Source organism: Cydia splendana, chromosome 1, assembly GCF_910591565.1.
Source record: "Cydia splendana chromosome 1, ilCydSple1.2, whole genome shotgun sequence".
Taxonomy (NCBI): Eukaryota; Metazoa; Arthropoda; class Insecta; order Lepidoptera; family Tortricidae; genus Cydia; species Cydia splendana.
Window position 1 is genome coordinate 13268546 of NC_085960.1, and position 23830 is coordinate 13292375.

The 23830-nt window shown below is 36.9% G+C and overlaps 1 protein-coding gene across 1 annotated transcript in view; it reads left to right on the plus strand.

Annotated features, from left to right (window-relative positions):
- The first annotated feature begins 6250 nt into the window (after window positions 1-6250).
- LOC134796423 (phosphatidylinositol-binding clathrin assembly protein LAP) overlaps window positions 6251-23830 on the plus strand; it is a 38855-nt gene continuing 21275 nt past the window's right edge. The window contains exons 1-3 of the mRNA XM_063768630.1: window positions 6251-6524; window positions 16920-17062; window positions 23492-23567. Coding sequence (XP_063624700.1) covers window positions 6374-6524; window positions 16920-17062; window positions 23492-23567 — 370 coding nt within the window. The 5' untranslated portion in view covers window positions 6251-6373. The remainder of the gene's footprint in view (window positions 6525-16919; window positions 17063-23491; window positions 23568-23830) is intronic.

Here is a 23830-nt window from a genome sequence, read left to right on the forward strand (position 1 = left end):
AGTTTCGTAGTATGTAAAGCGTTATTTCTGTTATTTAAGTATAGTATACGCATCGAAGTACTAAAAATGCTTCAAATAATATAGTTATGAACACAGGCACTGAGAAGTAAACAATTTCATTTCCGGCTAAACTAAAACAATGTGGTGGCGCGTTGATTATATTACACTTAGTTTATCAAATCACTCGAGCAGTTTAATTCCCCATAATAATTTAAGTCCTATTGTAATATAAATGCAAACAATATATAATTACGTCTTGTAATCCGTTTTAGAGATGGCGTATTAATGTCACTTATTTTTATTTAAGTATTTTTCCATCTGACAGTTTCCATTTGACAGGAACAAAATGAACGAATGAACGAATGATTTTGGCATAAAGTAGTCGCAAACCCGAAACAATGTGTGCACACGGCGACCACACTTTATGTCACTTTGTGTCATGTGTCGACCCTTCCCCATTTCTGGTAACTGTGTCGACACGGCGACGACTCTGCGACTGGAATTGTGACCGAAACAGACGGTGTCGACACAAGATGTGTCAACACCGCGTCGTAACGGCGACTGGAAATGGTTGTATGGGTAGTAGCATTTCGTTTCTGTAAGGGTCGCAGTTCTTACCTAACCTAATATTAACCTTACCCACTTTTATACTCGTAGTAGCATTTCGTTTCTCTAAGAAGCGCTAGTGGCCTAGCGGTAAGAGCGTGCGACTTGCAATCCGAAGGTTCGCGGGTTCAAACTCGGCTCGTACCTACCAATGAGTTTTTCGGAACTTATGTACGAAATATCATTTGATGTTTACCAGTCGCTTTTAGGTGAAGGAAAAAATCGTGAGGAATCCGAACTAATCCCAATAAGGCCTCGTTTATCCTCTGAGTTGGAAGATCAAATGGCAGTCGCTTTCGTAAAAACTAGTGCCTACGCCAATTCTTGGGATTCGTTGCCAAGCGGACCCCAGGCTCCCATGAGCCGTGGCAAAATTCCGGGACAACGCGAGGAAGATGATGATGATGATAATGATGATTTCGTTTCTCTAAGGGTCACAGTTTTATCCTACCTAACCTAACCCACAAAATCGAAATCGCCAAATGTGTACTATGCGTCGTTCAAGAGTTCTGTTCTGATAATCATCAGCAGTTCCACTTCATCAAATGCAAATGTGACAGTTTTTAATGTAAATGCTTGATTTTCTGATTAAAATACATAAATCTCTGTACGTATGCCTTTAAAATTTGAGGAGTTCTCTCGATTCCTCATGGATCCCATGTTCAGAACTCGAGCTTGACATAAATGTGGCTTAAAAACGTGAGCTATGCGTCGTTGAAGAGTTCCGTTCTTGGCCATCATCAGTTCTACTTCATCAATTGTCACTTTTTTCAATGTAAATGCTTGATTTGTTGTATGCCTTTAATTAAAGATTTGAGGAGTTCCCTCGATTCCTCATGGATCCCATCATCAGTAGGTACCTACTCGAGCTTAACAAAAATGTGGCTTAAAACCTTAACTTGCTTAATAGTAATTTCGAAGACCTATCGAATGATGTGCTTATGTTGATATTTCTCAAGAAAAAAAACAATTTTAGTTTCATACGACGACGACCGGTCTGGCCTAGTAAGTATAGTGACCCTGCCTGTGAAACCGATCGGATCCCGGTAAGGGCATTGTATGATGAACACAAATATTTGTTCCTGAGTCATGGGTGTTTTCTATGTATATAAGTATGTATTTATCTGTATAAGTATGTAATGTATATCGTCGCCTAGCACCCATAGTACAAGCTTTGCTTAGTTTTGGGCTAGGTTGATCTGTGTAAGATGTCCCCTAATATTTATTATTTATTTATTTACCTACCCATGGAGTGTATTTTAAACTACGTACCGAAGCGTAAAGTAAGTACATCAACACCACTTAATTAACGTCCATTAAGAGAAACGTGGACAAACTACTTGAGATCTGTGTGAAAACTAAAATACTTTTACCTAAAAGCAAAACTAGCATAATTACCATTTTCACTGTTTGATGTTGACAGAGGTACTCTGGCATGTGAAGATCTGATCTGAATCTGGTTTGCAGCTGAAATTTAAATTATTGTAAAAGAAATAAGGTAGAAGTACTAGTGCTTGACGCTGCACTAGTATTCGACATGGGCACTTTATGTCAAAGTAATATAGGTTAAATTTGAACAGCGAAGATTTTTCTGTATTCAAATTTAATCCTTGTCACTTTGACATAAAGTGCCCATGTCGAATACTAGTGCAGCGTCGAGCACTAGTACTTCTACCTTAATTTAACATTTTTAGATTAAGTACTATTAGGTATAACTCCATACGCCGTGCACCGCAATAACGCGGTTGGGAGCGGCAATTTATCCAGAAAAAAAAAAGATCTTCATGGACTTTCCATGTGCGACGGTAATCGCTTATTTACAGGTGATTCGTGTCCTCGTTTGCCTCCTATATAACTTATATAGAAAAGCCTATGTTTATTTTAATATCCTTATATCTTATAGTTCTTGAGTAAAATGGCTGTGATCTACGGACGGACGGACGGGCGGACTGACCGACGGACATGACGAAACTATAACGGTTTCATTTTTGCCATTTTGGCTACGGACGGAACCCTGAAAACGATCACAATTCGGACTAACCAATTCGAAGAGAAACGTGGGTAAACTGAGGGCCTCTCGCGAAACACGTTCGCCGTGTTACTTCTCTGTCGCACATACGTACGAATTTACAAGTGCGACAGAGAGGCAACACGTCGAACGTGGTTCGCGGTAGGCCCTCTGAAGTCTGTGTGAAAATACTTTTAAAGATAACTAGCATAATTACCATTTACCTACACTGTTCGATGTCGATGGTCTGGCATGTAAAGGTTTGCACCTGAAATTTAAAATTCTGGTGAAAAATTATTTTAATATTTTTAACATTAGGACATGATGTCACGATCCTCAGCATTGAGGGAACGACTGATGATGATGAGATGATCTATTTTTTATGGGTAATCAAATATACCTACTGTTACTGTCTGTCTTTCGGGGCTCCCTGAGGATGGGGGCCCTGGGCACGAGCCCCGTGTGCCCTTATGGGAAAGACGTACTGACTTATATATTAAACCACTTATTCATAAAACTTAGCATCTACCTTTGTTAAATTTGTCCCTTTCTAACAAACACAAATGACAAAATGACAAAAGCGTTTATGAATAATGTCATAAGAATACTGTTGTTGAAATTGAAATAAGTACCTTCAATTCAATCTCTCATAGCATAGCATACTTAGTACCTATTGATTGAAGTTTCTTGTTAGATGGACATTGTTTCCATCAAAAAATAGGTAGGTAATACTAATAAGTAATGAAAAATAATGAAATAGCTGTAAGTACCTACTCTGGACTGGAATAACCGTGATGTGCACAAAAACAGGCCAATTCGAACATACACTGAAATCAGAATAATAATTTATTTTAATCATCATCATGCATTCATTGTTAAATTTAGTCATCGTGCGTCTTGCCCGCACCAATACATGTACGGAAAAGTACGATATTTGAATGACATTAGTTAGATGTCATTATGATCCAACCTCACAAACACCCAATTATATGACAAATTGTTTACAGTACCTATATTAGGTACTCAGTAAAATTCCTCCTCCTTAGAAGGTAGGTAGTGTATGCCGTTTATACATGTTTTAGGGTTCCGTACCCAAAGGTTAAAAGCGGGACCCTAATATTACTAAGACTCCGCTGTCCGTCCGTCTGTCTGTCTGTCTATCACCAGGCTGTAACTCATGAACCGTGATAGCTAGACAGTTGAAATTTTCAAAGATGATGTATTTCTGTTGCCGCTATAACAAGGAATACTAAAAACAAAATAAAATAAATATTTAGTGGGGCTCTCATATAACAAACGTGATTTTTTTGCCGTTTTTTGCATATGGGCACGGAACCCTTCGTGCGCGAGTCCGACTTGCACTTGGCCGGTTTTTTAAATTATAATATTAGGTCTTGGTACAAAGTTTGTTTGGGGTTAGCTGGATGAAGGGATAACTTCATCTTTATAATTTAAAATGTATCTGTTGCTGTGCTGGACTGTTTTAAACTTACCTACGATAAAATGTTTATTACTTACCTAATCACTTAGTGCTACTTGCACCATACCACTAACCCGGGGTTAACCGGTTAAACCATTAACCTAGTGTCAAATTGTACTGGTAACCATGGTTACTCTAGGTTGAATCAGTTAACCCCGGGTTAGTGAATGGTGCAAGTGGCCCTGTGGGCTACAACTAAGGCTAATTACTAATTATGGCTAATAGAAAGTTACCTCGTCTACTTGTAGCATGTTGAGGAAATTCTCATAATAATTGGTATTCCGACAGTGGAGGTGCGGAAAGATTTAACTTTGGATAGGCTCTTTTTAGGGTTTTGTAGTCACCTAGAAACCCTTATAGTTTCGCCATGTCTGTCTGTCCGAGGCTTTGCTCCGTGATCGTTAGTGTTAGAAAGCTGCAATTTGGCATGGGTACATATATCATGCATTGCGGCAGCGATAAATTAAAAACTATAAAAAAATTGTTTTGTTCCAATAGCGTGGGGTACCGTTGGATAGGTCTTTCAAAACGAATAAGGAGACCCTTTTTTGATATAGTAAATTTTTCGGAAATAATCGCTCCAAAAGAAAAAAAATATGTGCCACCCCTGTAACTTTTGAACCATGGGTCCAAAAAGTATGACAAAAATCGTGAAACAAAAGCTTAATAAATAATTTCAATGAAAACTACTTATAGCAAACATGATCGGTCCAGTCGTTTTTGAGTTATTGCTAAAAATCTCCTTTTTCTTAGTAAAAAGACGTACAAAGCGCTGCAAATAGGTACTCCCTGTAATTTATAATGTACCTACATGATACTTACGAATATCCCCCGTTTGGCCTATTTTGACAGAATCGTAACTACGAAACTCTACACTGAGCAATTGAGCATGGCTCGACATGTAGCTTATTTTCTGTCTTGCCAAAGTCTCTCCGTTCAAAATGATCGCCACAAACGTGACGAATCTTCTGCAACTTTTCTATGGGTAAATGAACGAGATCTTCTTTTCCAGTCTAGCTTATCTAACCCAAGTTATACATCTGTAAGCAAAGTGGTTTTGGCTTCCTTTTCATTGTGTACTGTAAACATAATATTGAGGGACACAAATGATGCAAATTAAAATAAGTATTGCAAACATAAGAGGAAGATAGTAGTAGTAAGTATGTGCTTTAAAGTGATTGCGACATTTGGGTTCATGCAGGACTACTTTCAGATAACTAAAATATGAAATTGAATAACACGTAAGCTTTTATAGTAATAAAAGGTCATATTTGAAAAAGAAATGGAGATTATAGAGATTCGATGATGATAAACAACGTGCGTTGTGTCGGTCTAATAAGTACCCTGTGCCCTAACTATTAGAAGAGACTTACAGGTAGCAAACATAGCAAATTCAAATAATTCACCGCATAAGTAGCAAATAATATTTTTAGGAATTTATAAATTGAAATAGACGTCATCTTTGAATGCCTGAGAAGTATTTGACCATCAACAACTTTGATAACTAGAGACTGATGACCCCACAATCAAACTCATTGTTGAGTTTTGCTGGGCTATGACTATTTTGAAGAATACCTCTGTATTTTATTAAATAAATAAATAAATAAATAACATTTACGGCGAGCAATACGTGCTTGTTCCTCCTATTACGGAGTGGCGGAGACCGGATTCGAACCGGCGTCTCGGTCGGTCTTTAGCTTGTTACGCGGCTGATAAATCAAAATGTTTAATAAAATAATTTGATTTGTTCCCTGGTAGTTGTATTTCGGAACTTGTAGACTTACCGCTGTTCATCCTTGAGAAATTTGGCAAAGAATCCTCCTCGAGTGATTTCTCAGACACCGCATATTTCACAATATCGGTTTTTGCCGGCCATTGTACTATTTTACAACAGTAGGTACGGGTTTCTGTTTCAAATCACCACAAAACTCAGGAGAAGCAAACTCAACTTTAGAAAACTGTTATTATTTTGCAAAATTTGCACACGAATTATGTCAATTTTGTATTTCAAAATGGTTGCCGCTCGTATACGCATAATGTCAAGTTGGCATTTCAATAGTGCTGCCGCCAATGCCACGCCGCTGAACTAATTATGACAAATATCTTTGCTATACGTTTGTTCGTAGTAAGAGAGTTTCTCGCCACTGCCCGCCATCTTGAATTTAGTATTGTGCCAGTCGGGGGGGTGGTGACATATTTTATTTAACCCGTCATCACCATAATTTTGTGAATTTGTTGAAAAAAGGAAAATTAGTGCCGTGTCGAGGTGTGGATAGTTTATGTCAGGACTGAACGTGAAAATGGCGGGTCAGACTATAAACGATAGGCTTTTAGCCGCTCGCCACAGTATAGCCGGGCAAGGCTTAGCAAAATCGGTATGCAAAGCCACTACGGAAGAAATGATCGCACCCAAAAAGAAACATTTAGATTGTAAGTACTGTTTCTACTATGTTTCTGCATGACTGTTATCAGTAGGTAGGACTGTATAACTTTCCGTTCGATAGTATGGATTTGTCACTCTAAATTCGTTCCAAGTTATTGGTCGATAAATTCTACGATATCACTTCTTGAATGGTGTACTTGTGCTTTTTGGTGAATAAATCACCATCATACGGCTGAACAACTTAATAACTTGTAACTTAATAGTCTTCTATTGGAAGTTATCAATCAACCACACTAACTATAGTGTTTTAATTATTTCCAAACAATTTTGATCCCACGAATTGTATGTAGATTGACAGATTCTTGTATTATGTCATGAGAGACTGGAGGATAGTAGTTCATACGATGAAAAAACTTGATTGTATTCATTACTGTTTATGTAAGAACCTTGATTACACACATACTGAAATAAGACATGTAATCTCCTTATACTTATGTCTAAACAACCTCAAACACCTTGTTTTCTGAATATTTTGGTTGGGGTGTAGCAAAGGGGGGGCTGGGACTTAGAATTTTTTTTTGCAAAGTGGTGTCATTATGACACCACTTTTAAATGATTGTAATGTGTAGATCACGTGAAAATAAGCATCTTTTATTAGAACAACTTTTCTATAAAATTAAAAATGGCCGAGTTAGACGCCTCCAAAGATTGGTGTTTTTAAAGGGAGCTGGGACTTGTAAAATTTTCATCGAGAGTGGTGTCATTATAACATATATTTTAAATGATTGTAATGTGTAAATCACATCAAAATAAGCATCTTTTAACTAAAATGAGTAAACATAATTAATTTTATTTATTTATTTTCATAGTAACTTATTTCTGCTGCTGCCGGTAGGCTGCTGGATATCATGTGCAACCTGCAAACTTAAAATAAAATGAATACTATCTAGTAATTATATAGGCCATTTAATGGCATAGCTACTTTGCATGTTATGAGTTAAATCCAAATTTTGGATATAAATAAATGATAACATTTATAAGTCAAGTAAATAATACCTTTGTACTTGTGAATTCTGAAATGGGCTCTATAAAATTATGGAAAGGTTATTGACCCTATAAGGTCATTAATTAGGCACTTGTTTGGTGTATTCACTAAAATTGACCTGCTGTCATTGACAAGAACTTAAACAGCTTAGCTGTTAGTAACATAGAGAAATAAGCTTAGAGCGCTCATTTTTTACATATATTTCCTTACTTAATAGTAATAAGCTTAAAACTTAATTGAGGTTTAATATTATCATAAATAAGTTTTCGAAAAGCTCGCTTAAAACTTATTATGAGTTTTTATCTATGTATGGAGTGAACACTCTATGCTTACTTATTTCTCCATGCTAGTAAAGCATAGCTATTGTGCTTCATTTTTAAGTGTATCCATTTGTATCTCACTATATCACTGTATCTTTAGGTATTTAAATAAAAGTAAAAATCTACCCTCAACTGGCTTAAGGAAGGTAGATGAAAACATTACATGATCAAATAATGTAGGTTACAGTCAGGTCGTTCAGTGACTGATCCAGGTGGTTTTGTATTTGGTTGGTTAACTAATAAATGTTATAACTACCTGAAAATGTCCAAATTGTTTGTTTACTTTTATTAAAATACCTAAAGATAAAGACTATAGTGTTTGATACCCAATATTCACTTGTATTTTAAAAGATAAGGCCAAGGAAATATGCCTGTACAACATGTGGAAGATGATGATTATTCTCATGATGTTATTTCTCCAACTTTATGTTATATATGACTCGAGGTTTTATTTTATAGATAGAGTAAGAAGTAAGTAGTTTGCCCAAATAGACTTTTTTTTTATAAACAACTAGCAACTTTCTCATAATGATGATGATCAGTCAAAACTACCCTATGTCCTTCCTCGGCCTCAAACTATCTCCATGCCAAGTTTCATCTAAATTGGTTCAGTTTTAGAGTGAAGAAGTGACAGACAGATAAGAGTTACCTTTGTGCATTTATAATTAGTAGGAATTATTTAATTACTGACTGCTATTACTATAAATTGTGTACTCTACTAAGTGATTTAAAATACCTATTCATTTTGATCAACTATAAAAATCAGTCATACACAATTACGAGTAAATACATTTGAAATATAAAATATCAAATCTGTTGAAGGCTAACATTTGTTTATTGGCAGCGAGACAGTGATAAACAAACAGGACTGCTTCCTGTGTTATCATTGGGGCTGATATCTAAGCATGGCAACATGAAATGCATTTATAATTGCCTAATTCAGTTGGTTGTTGCATACAATAAATTTTCTGCCATACTTATATAGTTTATATGTTCTTGTGGGCTTGGTTTCCGCAACTCGACGTCATATTATTGCGCCTATTTTGCGTGATGGGTTCAGGGTTGCCGGCACTATTCTTGCCTATTTCTGCCATATCTTATATGGTCAGAAGAATAATGCTTAATGGATATAAAATGGAATTTATGAAAGTTGTCAAGTTTATATGTAATTGTAACATGATATAATAAATCCAGTTTCAGTTAAGACATGATCATGTTATTATTGCTTTTTGTTTGGTGCAAGACCAAGCTACTAACGGAGGGATCAAATATTGTTATACTGTCCTGTAGGAAAAATATTGTAAAACATTCTACTATCATCATCACAATTACCACACTAGTGGCTCTGTGAGCTGTAGACCTCGTGAGCATATCTTATTGGGCACGATGACAATATAGTAAATAAAAAAGAACAATATGAAAAGTGTAAAAAAATACAAAAAATTAAATCCCAGCATATAATTACTGGGGATCGAACCCAGACCTTCTGTGCAAACAAAAAAAGCGAACGTTTGCAAAATACGCCATGATGGTTCTTACTTAACGTGACGAAATTTAGCTACTCATTCTCAAGTAAAAACTAAATATCTTAATACCTCCAAAACCAGCGAAATAAAGTTTCTGAATTTTTGGCCATTTAATCTGTAAACATGTTTCAAAAAGAATACACTCTTATGATACCGATACGACTATTTGTTTAAGCGCGAGCTATCACAACTCTACCATTTTGAAAAATTTCTAAAATCTGGCTCGACGAATTTTTTTTATCGAATCATAGAATTTGGTCACAAAATTTCACGAGAGTCGGTTAATAATTGCGACCTGTAGAGGAGAACATCCGGACATACAAAGTAAAATATCTTAATACCTCCAAAACTGTTAGAAATATAGCAATGTAATTGCACCTTTGTGGTGGTTTATTTTATTTGTGTCGATGACATGTAGTTTAAAACTTACTTCCGGTTTCCGACGTTCTATGTCTAATGTCACTCGTGTCTTTTCTTGCTAATATGAGTAACGTGTAATGGCGATTCTTATATATAAAATAAAACTCACATTACCAATTTAAACTGTTTTCTTTATTTAATTCCATCAGGTTATGGGCCCAGCCACATATTCCTGTAAAATTATATAAAGAATTCAGGAAGTTCATCGCCGAAAGAAATGTGTCGGTGATCAGTATAAAAGTGAGGTTTGGTACGGACGCCATTGTTGAAAGTACAAAATTAATTTACTTGCTCGGCTGAAAGAGCAAGGGAGGACAGCAAGATGGATTTGAATCTTAATACAAATAACAGCTTGATAAAGCTGGAAGGATCCAGTAATTGGAATATATGGAAATTTCAAACCACCGTTTTATTGCGAGGTCAAAATTGGTTGGACATTGTCGAGGGAAAGAGCGTCGAAGAAGCTGGTAATGCTCGAACTACTTGGGAGACAAAAGATGCCAAGGCTCAAGCCTTGTTGGTTACGCGTATGAAAGAGAATACCATGCTGCATATTATATCATGTTCAACCTCGGCTGAAATGTGGAAGAAACTGCAGAGTGTTTATGAGCAAAAGACGGAGACAAGTATCCACATCGTACAGCAACGTTTCTTTCAATTTAAATACGAATCAGGGACTGAGATGTCTACATTCCTATCAAAGATCCAGGAAATGCAGAATCAGCTCAAACAGATGGGCGAAGAAGTCTCTGATAAGTTCGTTATTACAAAAGTCTTAATGTCGTTGCCTGATGAGTATAAACACTTTGTATCAGCTTGGGAGTCTGCCCCTGATGACAAGCAAACTATGGATAACTTGGTGGCGAGATTACTAGTAGAAGAAGAAAGAGTAAAAGAAAAAGGTGAAGAACCAACCCCGTCCTCGTCAGCTTTCCTAGCGAAGAATAAAAAGAATGTAAAGTGCATGAAGTGTAACAGACTTGGACATTATGCCAGTGAGTGTAGAAGCAACAATAGTAACAACAAGAGTGAAGGACATAATAACAAGTGCTTCTACTGTGGTAAAGGGGGACATACTAAAGCACAGTGTTGGTTTAGGAAGAACAAAGAACAGAAGAAAAGTAACGCGTTTGTTGTGTCTGATCCGCTAGAACCGTGTAATAAGACTCTTTTTTTGGTTGATTCCGGATCGAGTGAGCATATTTGCCGCGAACGTGGACTATTTTCAACATTTACTAGCGCTAAAAATGAATGGAAAGTCGAAGTAGGTAATGGTGCGGGACTTAGTGTGCTAGGACATGGACAGATGGCGGTAGAAGTGCATAACGGGAGTGAATGGGTTGAAACAACCTTAGACGACGTTTTGTTCGTTCCGGAAATGAAATCAAATCTATTCTCTGTGGACTGTGTGACAGCTAAAGGTTATGTTGTTGTGACAGATAAAACGTCAAGCAAAATTTGTAAAAATAACGAAGTCTGTGCGGTCGCAAAACGAATGGGGAAGTCTTGTTATTTAGAATTTCGGTTTAAAAACAATGTGGCGAGTGTTGCTAAAACATTGGACGGTACCTTGATCGAGTGGCATGAAAAATTAGCGCATCAAAACTTCGATCATGTCAGAAAAGTGCTTGCGAAAAATAACATTGATGTAAAGAGTTCTTCAGTTCCCAAGTGCGAAAGTTGCCTCGAAGGCAAAATACATCGCTTGCCGTTTAGTAACAGCGAAAGTGTGACCACTAAAACGTGCGGACTTATCCACGCGGATACTTGCGGCCCGATGGAAGTTGCGTCTCTAAGCGGTTCAAAATACTTCGTCGTATTGAAGGATGACTTTTCGAACTACAGAACAGTCTACTTTGTGAAAAACAAATACGAGGTGAAGGATTGTATCTCCGATTTCCTGAACAAAGCAGAAAACATGACAGGAAACAGAGTCCGAGTGTTTCGTAGTGATAACGGAACAGAATTTGTAAACAAAGACGTGAAGGAGATGTTTTCGAGACGCGGAATAGAACACCAGACAAGCGTTCCTTACACCGCAGAGCAGAACGGTAAAGCTGAACGTGAAATACGTATTCTGGTCGAAGCTGCTAGAACTATGTTGAGTGCCAAGAACCTGCCAAAAGAGTTGTGGGCAGAGGCCACCGCAACAGCAGCATTTGTACTGAACAGGACTGGGAAAAGCAAAGATAGTGAAAAATCCCCATATGAAGTCTGGTCAGGGAAAAGTTTTGACATCCACCGGTTAAAACCATTTGGTACCCCAGTGTATACTCATATTCCAAAAGAAAAGAGGAGGAAGTGGGACCGAAAAGGGGAAAAAGGATTGATGGTTGGATACGGAGATACTGTGAAAGGCTATAGAGTATACTATCCAGATACAAAGAATGTGGAACTAAAGAGGGATATAGTTTTCTTGGAAAATAAAGAATCAAAAGATGAGAGTCAGCATGAAGTCACAATGACCACAACAGAAAACGAAGATAATAAAACTGAGGAGCCCTGCAATGAGCCAGAAGGGGAGTTGCCTAGCGTCAGTGACAGAACGGCGACTTCAAGTGCAGAGGAATCAGGAAGTGAATATATCCCGTCAGGTGATGAAGGTGACAGCTCATTAGAGCTAAGTGATATGAATGAAGTGCCTCGTAGAGAACCAAGCACACGAGTTAGAAAACCACCTGAATTTTACAACTGTCACTGTCAGAGTGTCCGCACTACAGAAAATGAGCCTACAACATACAAAGAGGCGATGACCCGACATGATGCTGACAAATGGTCTGAAGCTATAAAGCGTGAAATGAAGACACTGGAAGATAATGCCACTTGGAAAATAGTGAATGATCCAGGAAGTGAGAAAGTGATCAGTAGTAAGTGGGTGTTTAAGATTAAAAGTGGTAATAAGGACACTCCGCAGTACAAAGCCAGGTTAGTTGCTAGGGGGTTTGAACAAGATGACATATTAGATTTAAATGACATTTATGCCCCAGTTGCCAAATTGTCAACTCTTAGGTTGTTTGTAGCAATTGCAACTAAACTTAAATTGCCTATAATTCAGATGGATGTGACCGGAGCCTTTTTATATGGTAAAATAAATGAAAATGTGTATGTTAGCCTACCAGAAGGTGCCTATGAGGGTAGTAAAACTATTGTGAAACTAAATAAGTCTCTTTATGGGCTTAAGAGCTCACCAAAATGTTGGAATGAAACATTTAATTCAGTAATGGTTAAAGAAGGCTTTACTAGGTCAAGTTGTGACTCTTGCCTGTATACAAAGTGTAATAAAACTAGCCAAACGTATCTGTTGCTATATGTAGACGATTTGTTAATTTTTGGGTCAAATGAAAATGAAGTGGAACAACTTAAAAACAAATTAAATAAAGAGTTCAAAATGAAAGACCTAGGGCTAGTGTCAGATTACTTAGGTATTAATATAAAACAAAATGTGCAAACAGGCATTACTGAACTGAGTCAAAAGAGTTATTTAGAGAATGTACTTAAAAGATTTAAGATGGAGAATTGTAAACCTATGTTGACACCAATAGATGTGAATATTAACAGTAAAATATTTGAGGCTGATACTAGCACTGTAGATAAAAGTATTGAAAAGAATTGTAGACAGATTATAGGCTGTCTCATGTATGCAGTGTCTGGTACTAGGCCTGACCTATGTTTTGCTGTCTCCTTGTTGAGTAGATATCAAAAATGTGCAAATGAGATATTATTGACAGCATTAAAAAGGGTCCTAAGATATGTCAAACATACTCTAGATTATAAATTAGTATATAAATGTGAAAATGATGTTTTAGAGGGATTCTGTGATGCAGACTGGGGTGGTGATCTCAAAGATAGAAAATCCACCACAGGCTACTTGTTTAAATTTTCAAATTGTTTGATATCTTGGAGTTCAAAGAAACAAGTGTCAGTCAGTTTATCCTCAACGGAATCAGAGTATGTTGCACTTAGTGTTGCAGCCAGCGAAGCCTGTTGGTTGATAAATTTGTTGAATGATTTCGGGATTAATAGTGTATGTCCAGTGAACATATATTGTGATAACCAGTCAGCCATTTCAGTTGCTTGCACAGACACTGTTAAGCGCCTGAAACATGTTGACATTAGATACCACTTTATTAAAGAGTTGGTTAAGAATAATAAATTAACTTTGAAATATGTTAGAACTAGTGATCAACCAGCAGACATGCTCACTAAAGCCCTAAACAGGGAGTTGCTCACACGTTTTCTTGTGATGTGTGGTATGGAGAACATTTAAGTTTGTTGTTAATGTATTTGTTGAGAATACTTATTAAGTTTTTAAAGTGTAATTACATTGAGAAGGGGTGTTAGAAATATAGCAATGTAATTGCACCTTTGTGGTGGTTTATTTTATTTGTGTCGATGACATGTAGTTTAAAACTTACTTCCGGTTTCCGACGTTCTATGTCTAATGTCACTCGTGTCTTTTCTTGCTAATATGAGTAACGTGTAATGGCGATTCTTATATATAAAATAAAACTCACATTACCAATTTAAACTGTTTTCTTTATTTAATTCCATCAAAAACCAGCGAAATAAATTTTCTGAATTTTTGGCCATTTAATCTGTAAACATGTCTCAAAAAGAATACACTCTTATGATACCGATACGACTATTTGTTTAAACGCGAGCTGTCACAACTTTTCCATTTTATACAATTTCCAAAAACCGGCTCGACAAAATTTTTTTATCGAATCATAGAATTCGGTTACAAAATTTCACGAGAATCGGTTAAGAATTGCGACCTGTAGAGGAGAACATCCGGACATACAAAAGCAAAATGCCCGAGTCAAAACGTAGACCTTCGCTACGCTTCGCGCGTATGTATTCGTGCGCGAGTAGGCAACCCTTTCTGGTGCATCCTACATGATTCTATCGGTAATGGGTCGCAATAATACACCTAGTAAAAGTCGCTTATTCGCATTGTGGCCTGTCGCAGTACTACCCCATTGCACCTACACACGGACCATGTCGTTGTCGCGCCCCATAGTTTGATAATCTGTCCCTGTCTAAACGACTACACAATTACGTGAAAGGATTCGATTCTAAAACACCATTACTCCAAACGGCAAACTCCAATGTTCAAATGAATATCAAAATCACAAAAATAAGGCCCCTAACGAAGCGCGATTACAACTACAAAACACCAATACCGTGACAAAACTATTACTCTGTATTGTGTTTGCGAACTTGACCCAATGGATCTGACTTGCGTTGCGAATATCCGTAGTTCTGTAACAATTTATTTCGTGTTGGTATGGTAGTGGTAGTAGCTGAGTAATTCTAAAGTACTACCAGGAATATCGAAAAATTGGAAGCATACCGAAAAAATAATGAATGCATTAACCAAATTTTGTTAGAGTGGTGTGGTCGAACCAGGATCATGGTACCAGGCCGCGTAGCCAACATGCCAATCGCTTACGCTCCGTAGCGATCGAAACGCAACTGTCACTGTCGCACTAATATGAAAGAGTGATAGAGAGACACAAAGCGTTTCGTTGTCGTAGCGATAGCGATTGTCACCTTGGCTAGGCCGGCTGGTACCTCCCGACCACAATGGTACCGCGATATCTTGAAAACTACCTATGCGGCACTAATTCATGGATTGGTGGTACCAAATAGGTAGCACGTAAAAATGATGAATTTGTGCAATCATTAAATCTTATTATCGTTTCATAGTCGGGCCAGGATCCAGGTTGGGACGCCTAAGAATATACAGGCTACATATATATGTTCCTTAAACTCTTCGAAATTATCCTTCCTTACCTTCATCATTCTCATCGATCGTTTAAAGTTTAAAGTAAACATTATTATCAAGATGTTGCACACCAAAACATGAACATAACAAAGTGAAAGTTCATCTATTTCATATACCGATCTCACAAACGTGTCAAGGACGCTATTACGAGCATTATGCGCCGGCGCATTCAATTCGCACCGTGCCCCTGCGCAGAGGCCGCAGTGACATTTTAATAAGTATGTTCTAACTAGAACTTTAGTAGTGCTGTATCTCACTAAGCTTATTCAGTGTATATTTCAGTTTGTTACATAGATCTGATTTATTTTGGAAACTAACCGCACGAGGCACGATTTTAGGTAGCTTTGTTACGCATGTCCACATAAGAACCTCGTTTTCCAAAAGAGTGATAGAGAGATAGTATACTCCTTATTAGCAGACCTCAGTAAAAGATACATCTTAAAGAAAAACAATTGGTTAAAGATAGAGGCAGACAAGAGAGTGCATCCGAGACCCACGCCACCGCTTTAAGTCCACTGCCAGGTGGCTTGGGTTCGACGGCGGTGCCGCCCTTCCACATATCGATTGAAACCCCATTTCTACCCTAAATTTTTCAATGTATATTTGCCAATGTATTATTTATAATTATATTAAAGTAATTGGACAACAGAGTGATCTTGAGTAACCGGCTTTATTTTCGTTTACTTTTGCCAAATTATCTTTAACATTAACTGACATAAGTATTGTCTATGGGGACGCCGACCTCGATCTTGTCTTGTGCCAAGTTCGGAAAGAATTAACAACAGTATATGGTTGTTATGCCATCGTCATAACCATTACAGTTTTGGTATCGTGCTTTGAATTGTTGTCATGAATATTTGAAGCTTTATTTATACCTTGGAAATATTTACATAGTTATTTACAATACAATACTTCTAAATATGCACCCCTAAATGAAGGACCGGACGAGTATGTTTGACTAACTAAAGTAAAATGTTCTGGAGGCCTAGCCAGGATTAAAATCGTACCTACATCCGCAAACGCCAAGCGAAAAGAAATGTTTCGGGATGACAGATGCTACGAAAAGTCACGTGACTATTTCCATACATTGTTTAAATTTCGAATGGCGTTTTCTAATTGTCAACTTGGCTAGGATCAGGGGGGTGTATTCTCCAAATTCGATCCGAGGAATTGATGTCTGTAGAACGGTTTGACATAAAGAAGGAGCGGTGCCATTTAGAATATATTTTTTCGCTGATCAAAAAGGACAAAGCTGAACTTTAAATAATTTGATATTCTCTAGAATAAGGATATGTATTGAAAACGAAACATTTCTCGCGCTTATCTGGTTTCTTTGTTTTCAGATCTAGTCCACTGCACAAACGAGCCAAATGTCTCGATACCGCAGCTCGCCAACTTGCTCGTCGAGCGAACACAGAACACCAATTGGGTGGTGGTGTATAAAGCGCTCATCACAGTACATCATCTACTTGCATATGGGAATGAGGTGGGTTATTAGAAATTTACTCGATCTTCTAATAGGTATTTTACGCGCTATTTAAAGTACTACTGTGATACTGATATAATATAGTGTTTGATTGTTTGTCCAATTGTCTCAAGTAGGGCGAGCCAGCGCGAACCGAATTCTATGGACGTTTTTAAACTGGTTCTTAAGCAACAAAGTCTTACCGAAATAATATGGGGTGCATGTTATTATAAGGCTTATAGAACTAACTTTTGGTTTCATAGTGGAATACTAACTCTAAGGGAAGAAGATACATCTTCAAAAGTGAAATACATTGTCGTTGAGGTGCATGTTCCGATCTCGTCTTCGTCAACACAACATCAAATATCACTTTAATAAAGTAAACGCTTGATTTGTTGATGGAAATACAAAAATTACTATATGTATTCAACTTTGGGAGGAAATAAAATTATTTTAACAAATATATTGATTTGTGTTTTTAAGTAGTACTACTACACACACACTACTATATATTCAATTACTATCTTCTCTTACACAATTATCTGTTCATAATAGTGCATACGGCCAACGTCGCATTAAATATATAGTTATGACCTTAAGGAGGCTATGGGTCGGATCCTCTAGTGTAGTATTTACATATTAGGCATTTACTCCTGTGATACACACAATTGAATGATGATTCTACAATAGGTTTCAAAGGGCGTACGCTGTACAAGCCCGTCCTTAGCCGTCTCGCACTTAACTGGAATTTCAGATACCATATTCTTGGTCCAGTTCTATTCTATAGTTCGTTTTTTTTTAGCATTAGAAAGAACTTGCAAGAAGGTAAGCGATTTTGACATGTCTTTTAATTGAAAAAAACTTTTTAAAAATCAAAATTTGATTTTTAAAATTTGATGATCGTAGTAGATTCATAATTGTTACATATTTGCCGTAACTTATTTTTATATGTGTTTTTCAATTAAAAGACACATCAAGATTGTTTACCTTATTTCTAATGCTAAAAAAACGAACTATAGGACTGGGTACGGAGATCGGCAAGAGACAAGGTTCCTCTTGCAATGAAGTAAAGTGATGTTATGAATGAGTCCGTATAGATCAGTTATTTATTGATACCATTCTCAGCTGGTGAAAAGAGTGTTCTGTAATATATGTGTACCTATTTAGCAAAGACATATGTAACTCCGTATAAGATGAATAAAGTCTAAGGAAATAACGTGCCTCGGAAATCAAGAAAAAGTCATTCTTGGATAGATGGCGCACACACCTTTGGCCTATGCTCGGCTAGATGACGTTGACGACACCGTTTCATATTTAACAATTTTAACACATAGGTATCAGTGAAAGATCATGGGTGGAAATGATATAAAAATAATAAAATCATTTATCCATAGATATAATTTTTTTTTATAGTTGTATACATTTTCATTTTGAGTTTTAATCGTGTGTCGATAGATGGCAGTAAATTTACTGTAACTACAAAATTTACTATAACAGGAACCCTCTATACTATCTCTTCTCTTTGCTATTTAGTTAGTTACTTTTTCATTTTAGTGACACTTAAGGCTCATGAACACTAATTAAATTAACGTATGTACTAGTATTAGTATTGAATTGATTAGTAGGTAAGCATAATCTTTTTACAACAATCATTATAGGTAATGTCTGAAATAATTAACTATTGCAGAGATAAGAGTTACGCCCCCTTCTGTCGTATTATAGGTAATTATCAAATCCATAAGTTATTCAATACCTATTGCATAATTATAATATGAATATGACCAAATAATTTAAACCTGTATATTTTTAAAAATAACCTCATTTACAACCTGTACGGGTCAGGTCGGGTCATGTGTGCATTAGCAAAATATCAAAAGCAATAAAATGGGAGCCCGGCACCCGCTGCTGCTCTTGGTTATTTTATTTGTTTCTGAAGTTCATGATTTAATTAACGTATAAAACTTGCTGCAAGCGATACCTTCATAATAAATCTAACGAATTATTTCACAACACACGGTAACGGCCGTGTAGGTTAACAACACTTTAATTGGCCTTAAACGATTCAGAGGGGGGGTAAATATAAACACTATACTGACGAATGAATTATTTGATAACATTTTTCATTGTTAATGATGTTTTAATCTCTAAAAATCAGAAGCATGGTTGTCATCACGCGTATTATTATCTGATAGGAGATAATATTTTGGGCAGGTGTAATAATAATAGGTAACTAACACCTACCTGCACTTAAAACTTAGTACAAATTTAGTTTTTACCATTAAACCTTACCATTAATCTGTGTAAGCCGACTTAGCCCCAAATTAAAGTACGGTACTATGTGACGATATACATACTTATATAGATTCATACATACTTATTTATACACATAAATAACATAGGAACTATTAGGAACAAACAAATATTCGTGATGAACACACAAATAAATGTCTGTACCAGGATTCGAACCCGGGACCTCCAGCTTCGTTCTCAGTTCGTAGGCCGGGTCACTATCGACTTTGAGTAGGAGTTTGTCGAGCATCCATGGGTAGAGAATTCACATGTACAGCTAGGGTATTTTGTAATTCTTGCTTTTAAAAACCGGTCGTCAGACCATCAATCAAACGACACCCATTAACACGTTGTATTGATGAAATCAACGTTTAAACCTGCCTGCTTAATTTTAGCCTTGGGTCGGTTAAAGCGCTACGGCTGCTTTGAAGAAAACACCAGTTTTTATGTTATAGGTATGTATGTATGTATAATATATATGACGTTGTAATGTATGGATCAAAATGCTGGGGGTCGAAGTGACGAATGAAAGAAGAGTGCACGCAGCGGAAATGTGAATGATGAGATGGATGTGTGGAGTGACGAGAAGGGATCGGATTAAGAATGAGTAAATAAAGGAAGTTTGAAAGTAGCCCCGGTAACGGAGAAGATGCGGAGTAAGTAGGTTAGCGTGGTATGGGCATGTAATGAGGAGGGATGAATGTCATAATTATATGCAAAATAATGTTAGGGATGAATGTTGATGGACGGAGAGCGGATGGTAGACCCAATAAAAACTTTTACAAAAAAAAAAAGAAAACCGACTTCAAAAAGGATGAAATAAAATATTATCCGTTTTTAAGTATATGCGTTACCAACTGTTTGAAGTCGGTGCCAAGCCAAATTTGAAGCATACCATGATTTTAGGGTGACTCGATAAGAATGTACGTGTAAGAATGTATGTGTGTATGTACGTTGGATTACCTACCTTACACCACACGACAGCAATGATCATACTTTCTGTAGATACCTAAGAACACACCGTCAAGCCACCTTGGCGCAGTCCGTACCATGTTTGTCGGTACTAGTATAAAACCAATGCGATTGCCGATATGTTTTTTAAAGAGCAATTTTTACAAATTTTCGAACTGTCCATAGTACTCTGGTGTGGGATTGGGACTGAGTTATTTCCCGCCTCTTATCCAGAAAACTTGATTTCAAAATATAAAACAATCCAAGGACCATCTACAGGGCTTTAACTTTTTACCTGCATGGCAAATTTCACCAGTTTACATGGCAGTTGTTTAGCCGAAAAGGTGACAAAGAGACAGACAGAATTACTTTCACCATTATAATATTAGTAAAGTTGTAATGTGAATTATAGACATAAACCTGATTATTTTTGACCGGTATTGTTACTATTTGTTGTGGCACCGACTTCAAACATATCAGTTGGTAATGCATATATTTAAAAACGGATAATATTTTATTTCATCCTTTTTGAAGTCGGTTTTTTTTTTTTTTTTTTTTTAAGTTTTTATTTTTAAATTTTTAGTTTTAAGGCATTGTTAAAAGCTTATGAGTGACATGTGACGCATGAATGAAAAGCATAATAATGCGTATCACTAAATTCGAAATTATTCCTGTCACTACACAAACACAAAATCCATCGTCCGCCCCGCCACTGACCCAATCCCTCAACCCCCCAATCCCTCAACCCCCCAATCCCTCAACCCCCCAATCCCTCAACCCCCCGATCACTCAACCCCTGATCACGGAACCCCTCGACCCTGAACCACCAACCTTTCAACCGCCATTTCCCGACTCCTCAGTAGCCTTACCATAAGTCTTACACTGACATATTCGCTAGCGTGTGCGTAACTTACTTTCTATGCGTCGTGCTGGCATCCTATTAGTGCGAACGAGATAGTTACGAAGACGTTAGCGAATATGTAGTAGTGTCAAACTCTTGGTAGGGCTACAGTTGTACTTCATCAAATTGGTGATTTTCGGGGGGAAATGCTTAAGTTACTATAGAAAACAACGATGTCGCCATACTCGTGCCTTTAAAAATTGAGGAGTTCCCTCATTTCCTTATGAATTTCGTCATCAGATTAGAACCAACAATGTTATGGGAACACCTTAGAGGTAACTTCGTTCAAACGAAAAAAGAATTACTCAAATCGGACCACGGGTTTCGGAGTAATCTACATTTAAAAAATCATCATTATTATCATCAACAATCATCATCATCAGGTCCACTCTATCAAATTAGTGATTTTCAAGAGGGAATGCTTGATTTGCTTAAGACTATACCCAAATTACCATACATGTGCCTTTAACAATTGAGGAGTTCCCTCAATTCTTCATGGATCCCATCATCAGAACAGCACCAGATTAATGTGGGACCACCTTGGAAGTACCCTTCTTTCGAACAAAAAAAGAATTGCTCAAATCAGACCACGGGTCTCGGAGTAATCGCTGAACGTCCTACATTTTAAGAAATCGTCATGATTATCATCAAAACAATCATCATCATCAGGTCCACTTCATCAAATTGGTGCTTTTCGAGAGAAAATGCTCGAGTTGCTTAAGAAAACACCCAAATCACCATACATGTGCTTTGAAAAATTGAGGAGTTCCCTCAATTCCTCATGGATCCCATCATCAGACCAGCACCAGATTAATGTGGGACCACCTTGGAAGTACCTTCTTTCGAACAAAAAAATAATTACTCAAATCGACCCACGGGTCTCGGGGTAATCGGTGAACATACATAAAAAAAAAAACATAGCCACAACCGAATACAGAACCTCCTCCTTCTATGAAATTGAAGTCTGTTAAAAAACGACGGATGGATTGTGTGAAAGAGGATATGATAAAAAAAGGAGTTAGTGCTGGGCAACGAAAGGTAGAAGAGAATGGAAGCGAAAAACATGTTGTGCCGACCCCACATAACGTAGGATAAGGGCAGGAAGAGGAAGAATAATATATATGACGAATAGTTTACGAAAGTAGTAGCGGACGAAATTGGTTGAATACGCTCACATAGGCGTCCCAATGTATCCAATATTTGTCGACGTAGTGAGCTTGTGTGTAATGTTCCCAAGTACAAATTTTGAAAGTACCATCTGCCTCTATTTAAATAGCATAACAAACAATTCTACTAAAACCTAAAACGTGCCAAAGTTATCACAAAATAGGTACCTAATTCAAGCACTTGTTCTTATCAGATAACATACGAAATTAAACAAGAATGCAATGTAATTATTTTCTACACTTATATCGATGAATACCTTTCGCTTAAGGTCACTGAAAAACTGTTCATAAATCCATGCGAGCACGGTTGAGAATGTAATAACAGAAGAATTACAGAAGTTTCGAAAAATTGCTCTTTTTGTACGCTGCTGTGCGATGTGTCTGTCGATTGAAACAATTGTATCAATAACATAACGCCTCACTCACGGCTATTGATGGCGTGACAATGCCTACTTAAAGATAATAATATCCTTGTCCGAATCAATGGGAACTTTACAGAGGCCGGTGGACAGTATACACGCTTTTCTGCAAAACTGAGTGTTTTGTGCCAACTGTAATATCTACTATTTCGCCTTAAGTTCTGTTACATATCATTTGAAAAATAGGTATATGAATATTGTTGCAAATTTACGGCTAGATACGCTTGTTCGTAAGCCAGATGGAACACAAAACGGTCAAATCCCGCTTGGACCGATTCAAATTTCATAGTAGTTCCCAATTTCGTCTCACAAAACTAGATCTACAATAATATTGATTTGCTTCAAAATTAATTCAACTTAATAAATGCCTACGTGTCGAAATCGTGTTCCGGTCATCGATAAGTAACACTCAAATTATGTGGGAGAAATATTTTTTTTCCTTATTAACGACTAACGCTTGACCGTAAATTAGTTTGTTGTTATGCTGTAGGTACATTTTTCTTTATTTACACCCAAGTTTGAGGAATACATGCTCTACCGTTAAGATACGAACAAACACGAAAAATTACGTTTCATGAATGGCTCCCATTAAGCTAACATTATGGCTTTAAGTTTGAATTTTACACATTTTTAATTATAGCGGCAATACAAATTACACACTCAAAAACTGTTATGATGGTAGGATTGGTAGGTAGTAATTTTTAATGGTTTTTTTTTGTTGCAGAGGTTCACACAATATCTAGCATCAAGTAATTCAACGTTTCAACTAAGTAATTTTCTAGATAAAAGCGGAGTTCAAGGTATGTATCTGTGTTCTTAGAATTGCTTATATAGATCTTAAATACTCATAATGGTTTTCTATAATTATCAATAAGTATCTACCTACTCGTTATTGATTTCAAAACGACAAACTAAGAAAGTGCAAATAAAATGACATTTTACCTAATTTTACTCTCGTAATGTAGTAATAGGATTTTTTGTAAATCTTAAATGTATAAGGGTTTTTGCTATGAAACGTGTTCCACCCACTGAGAGTTGCTTGCCCTGTATCTACACAGGGTAG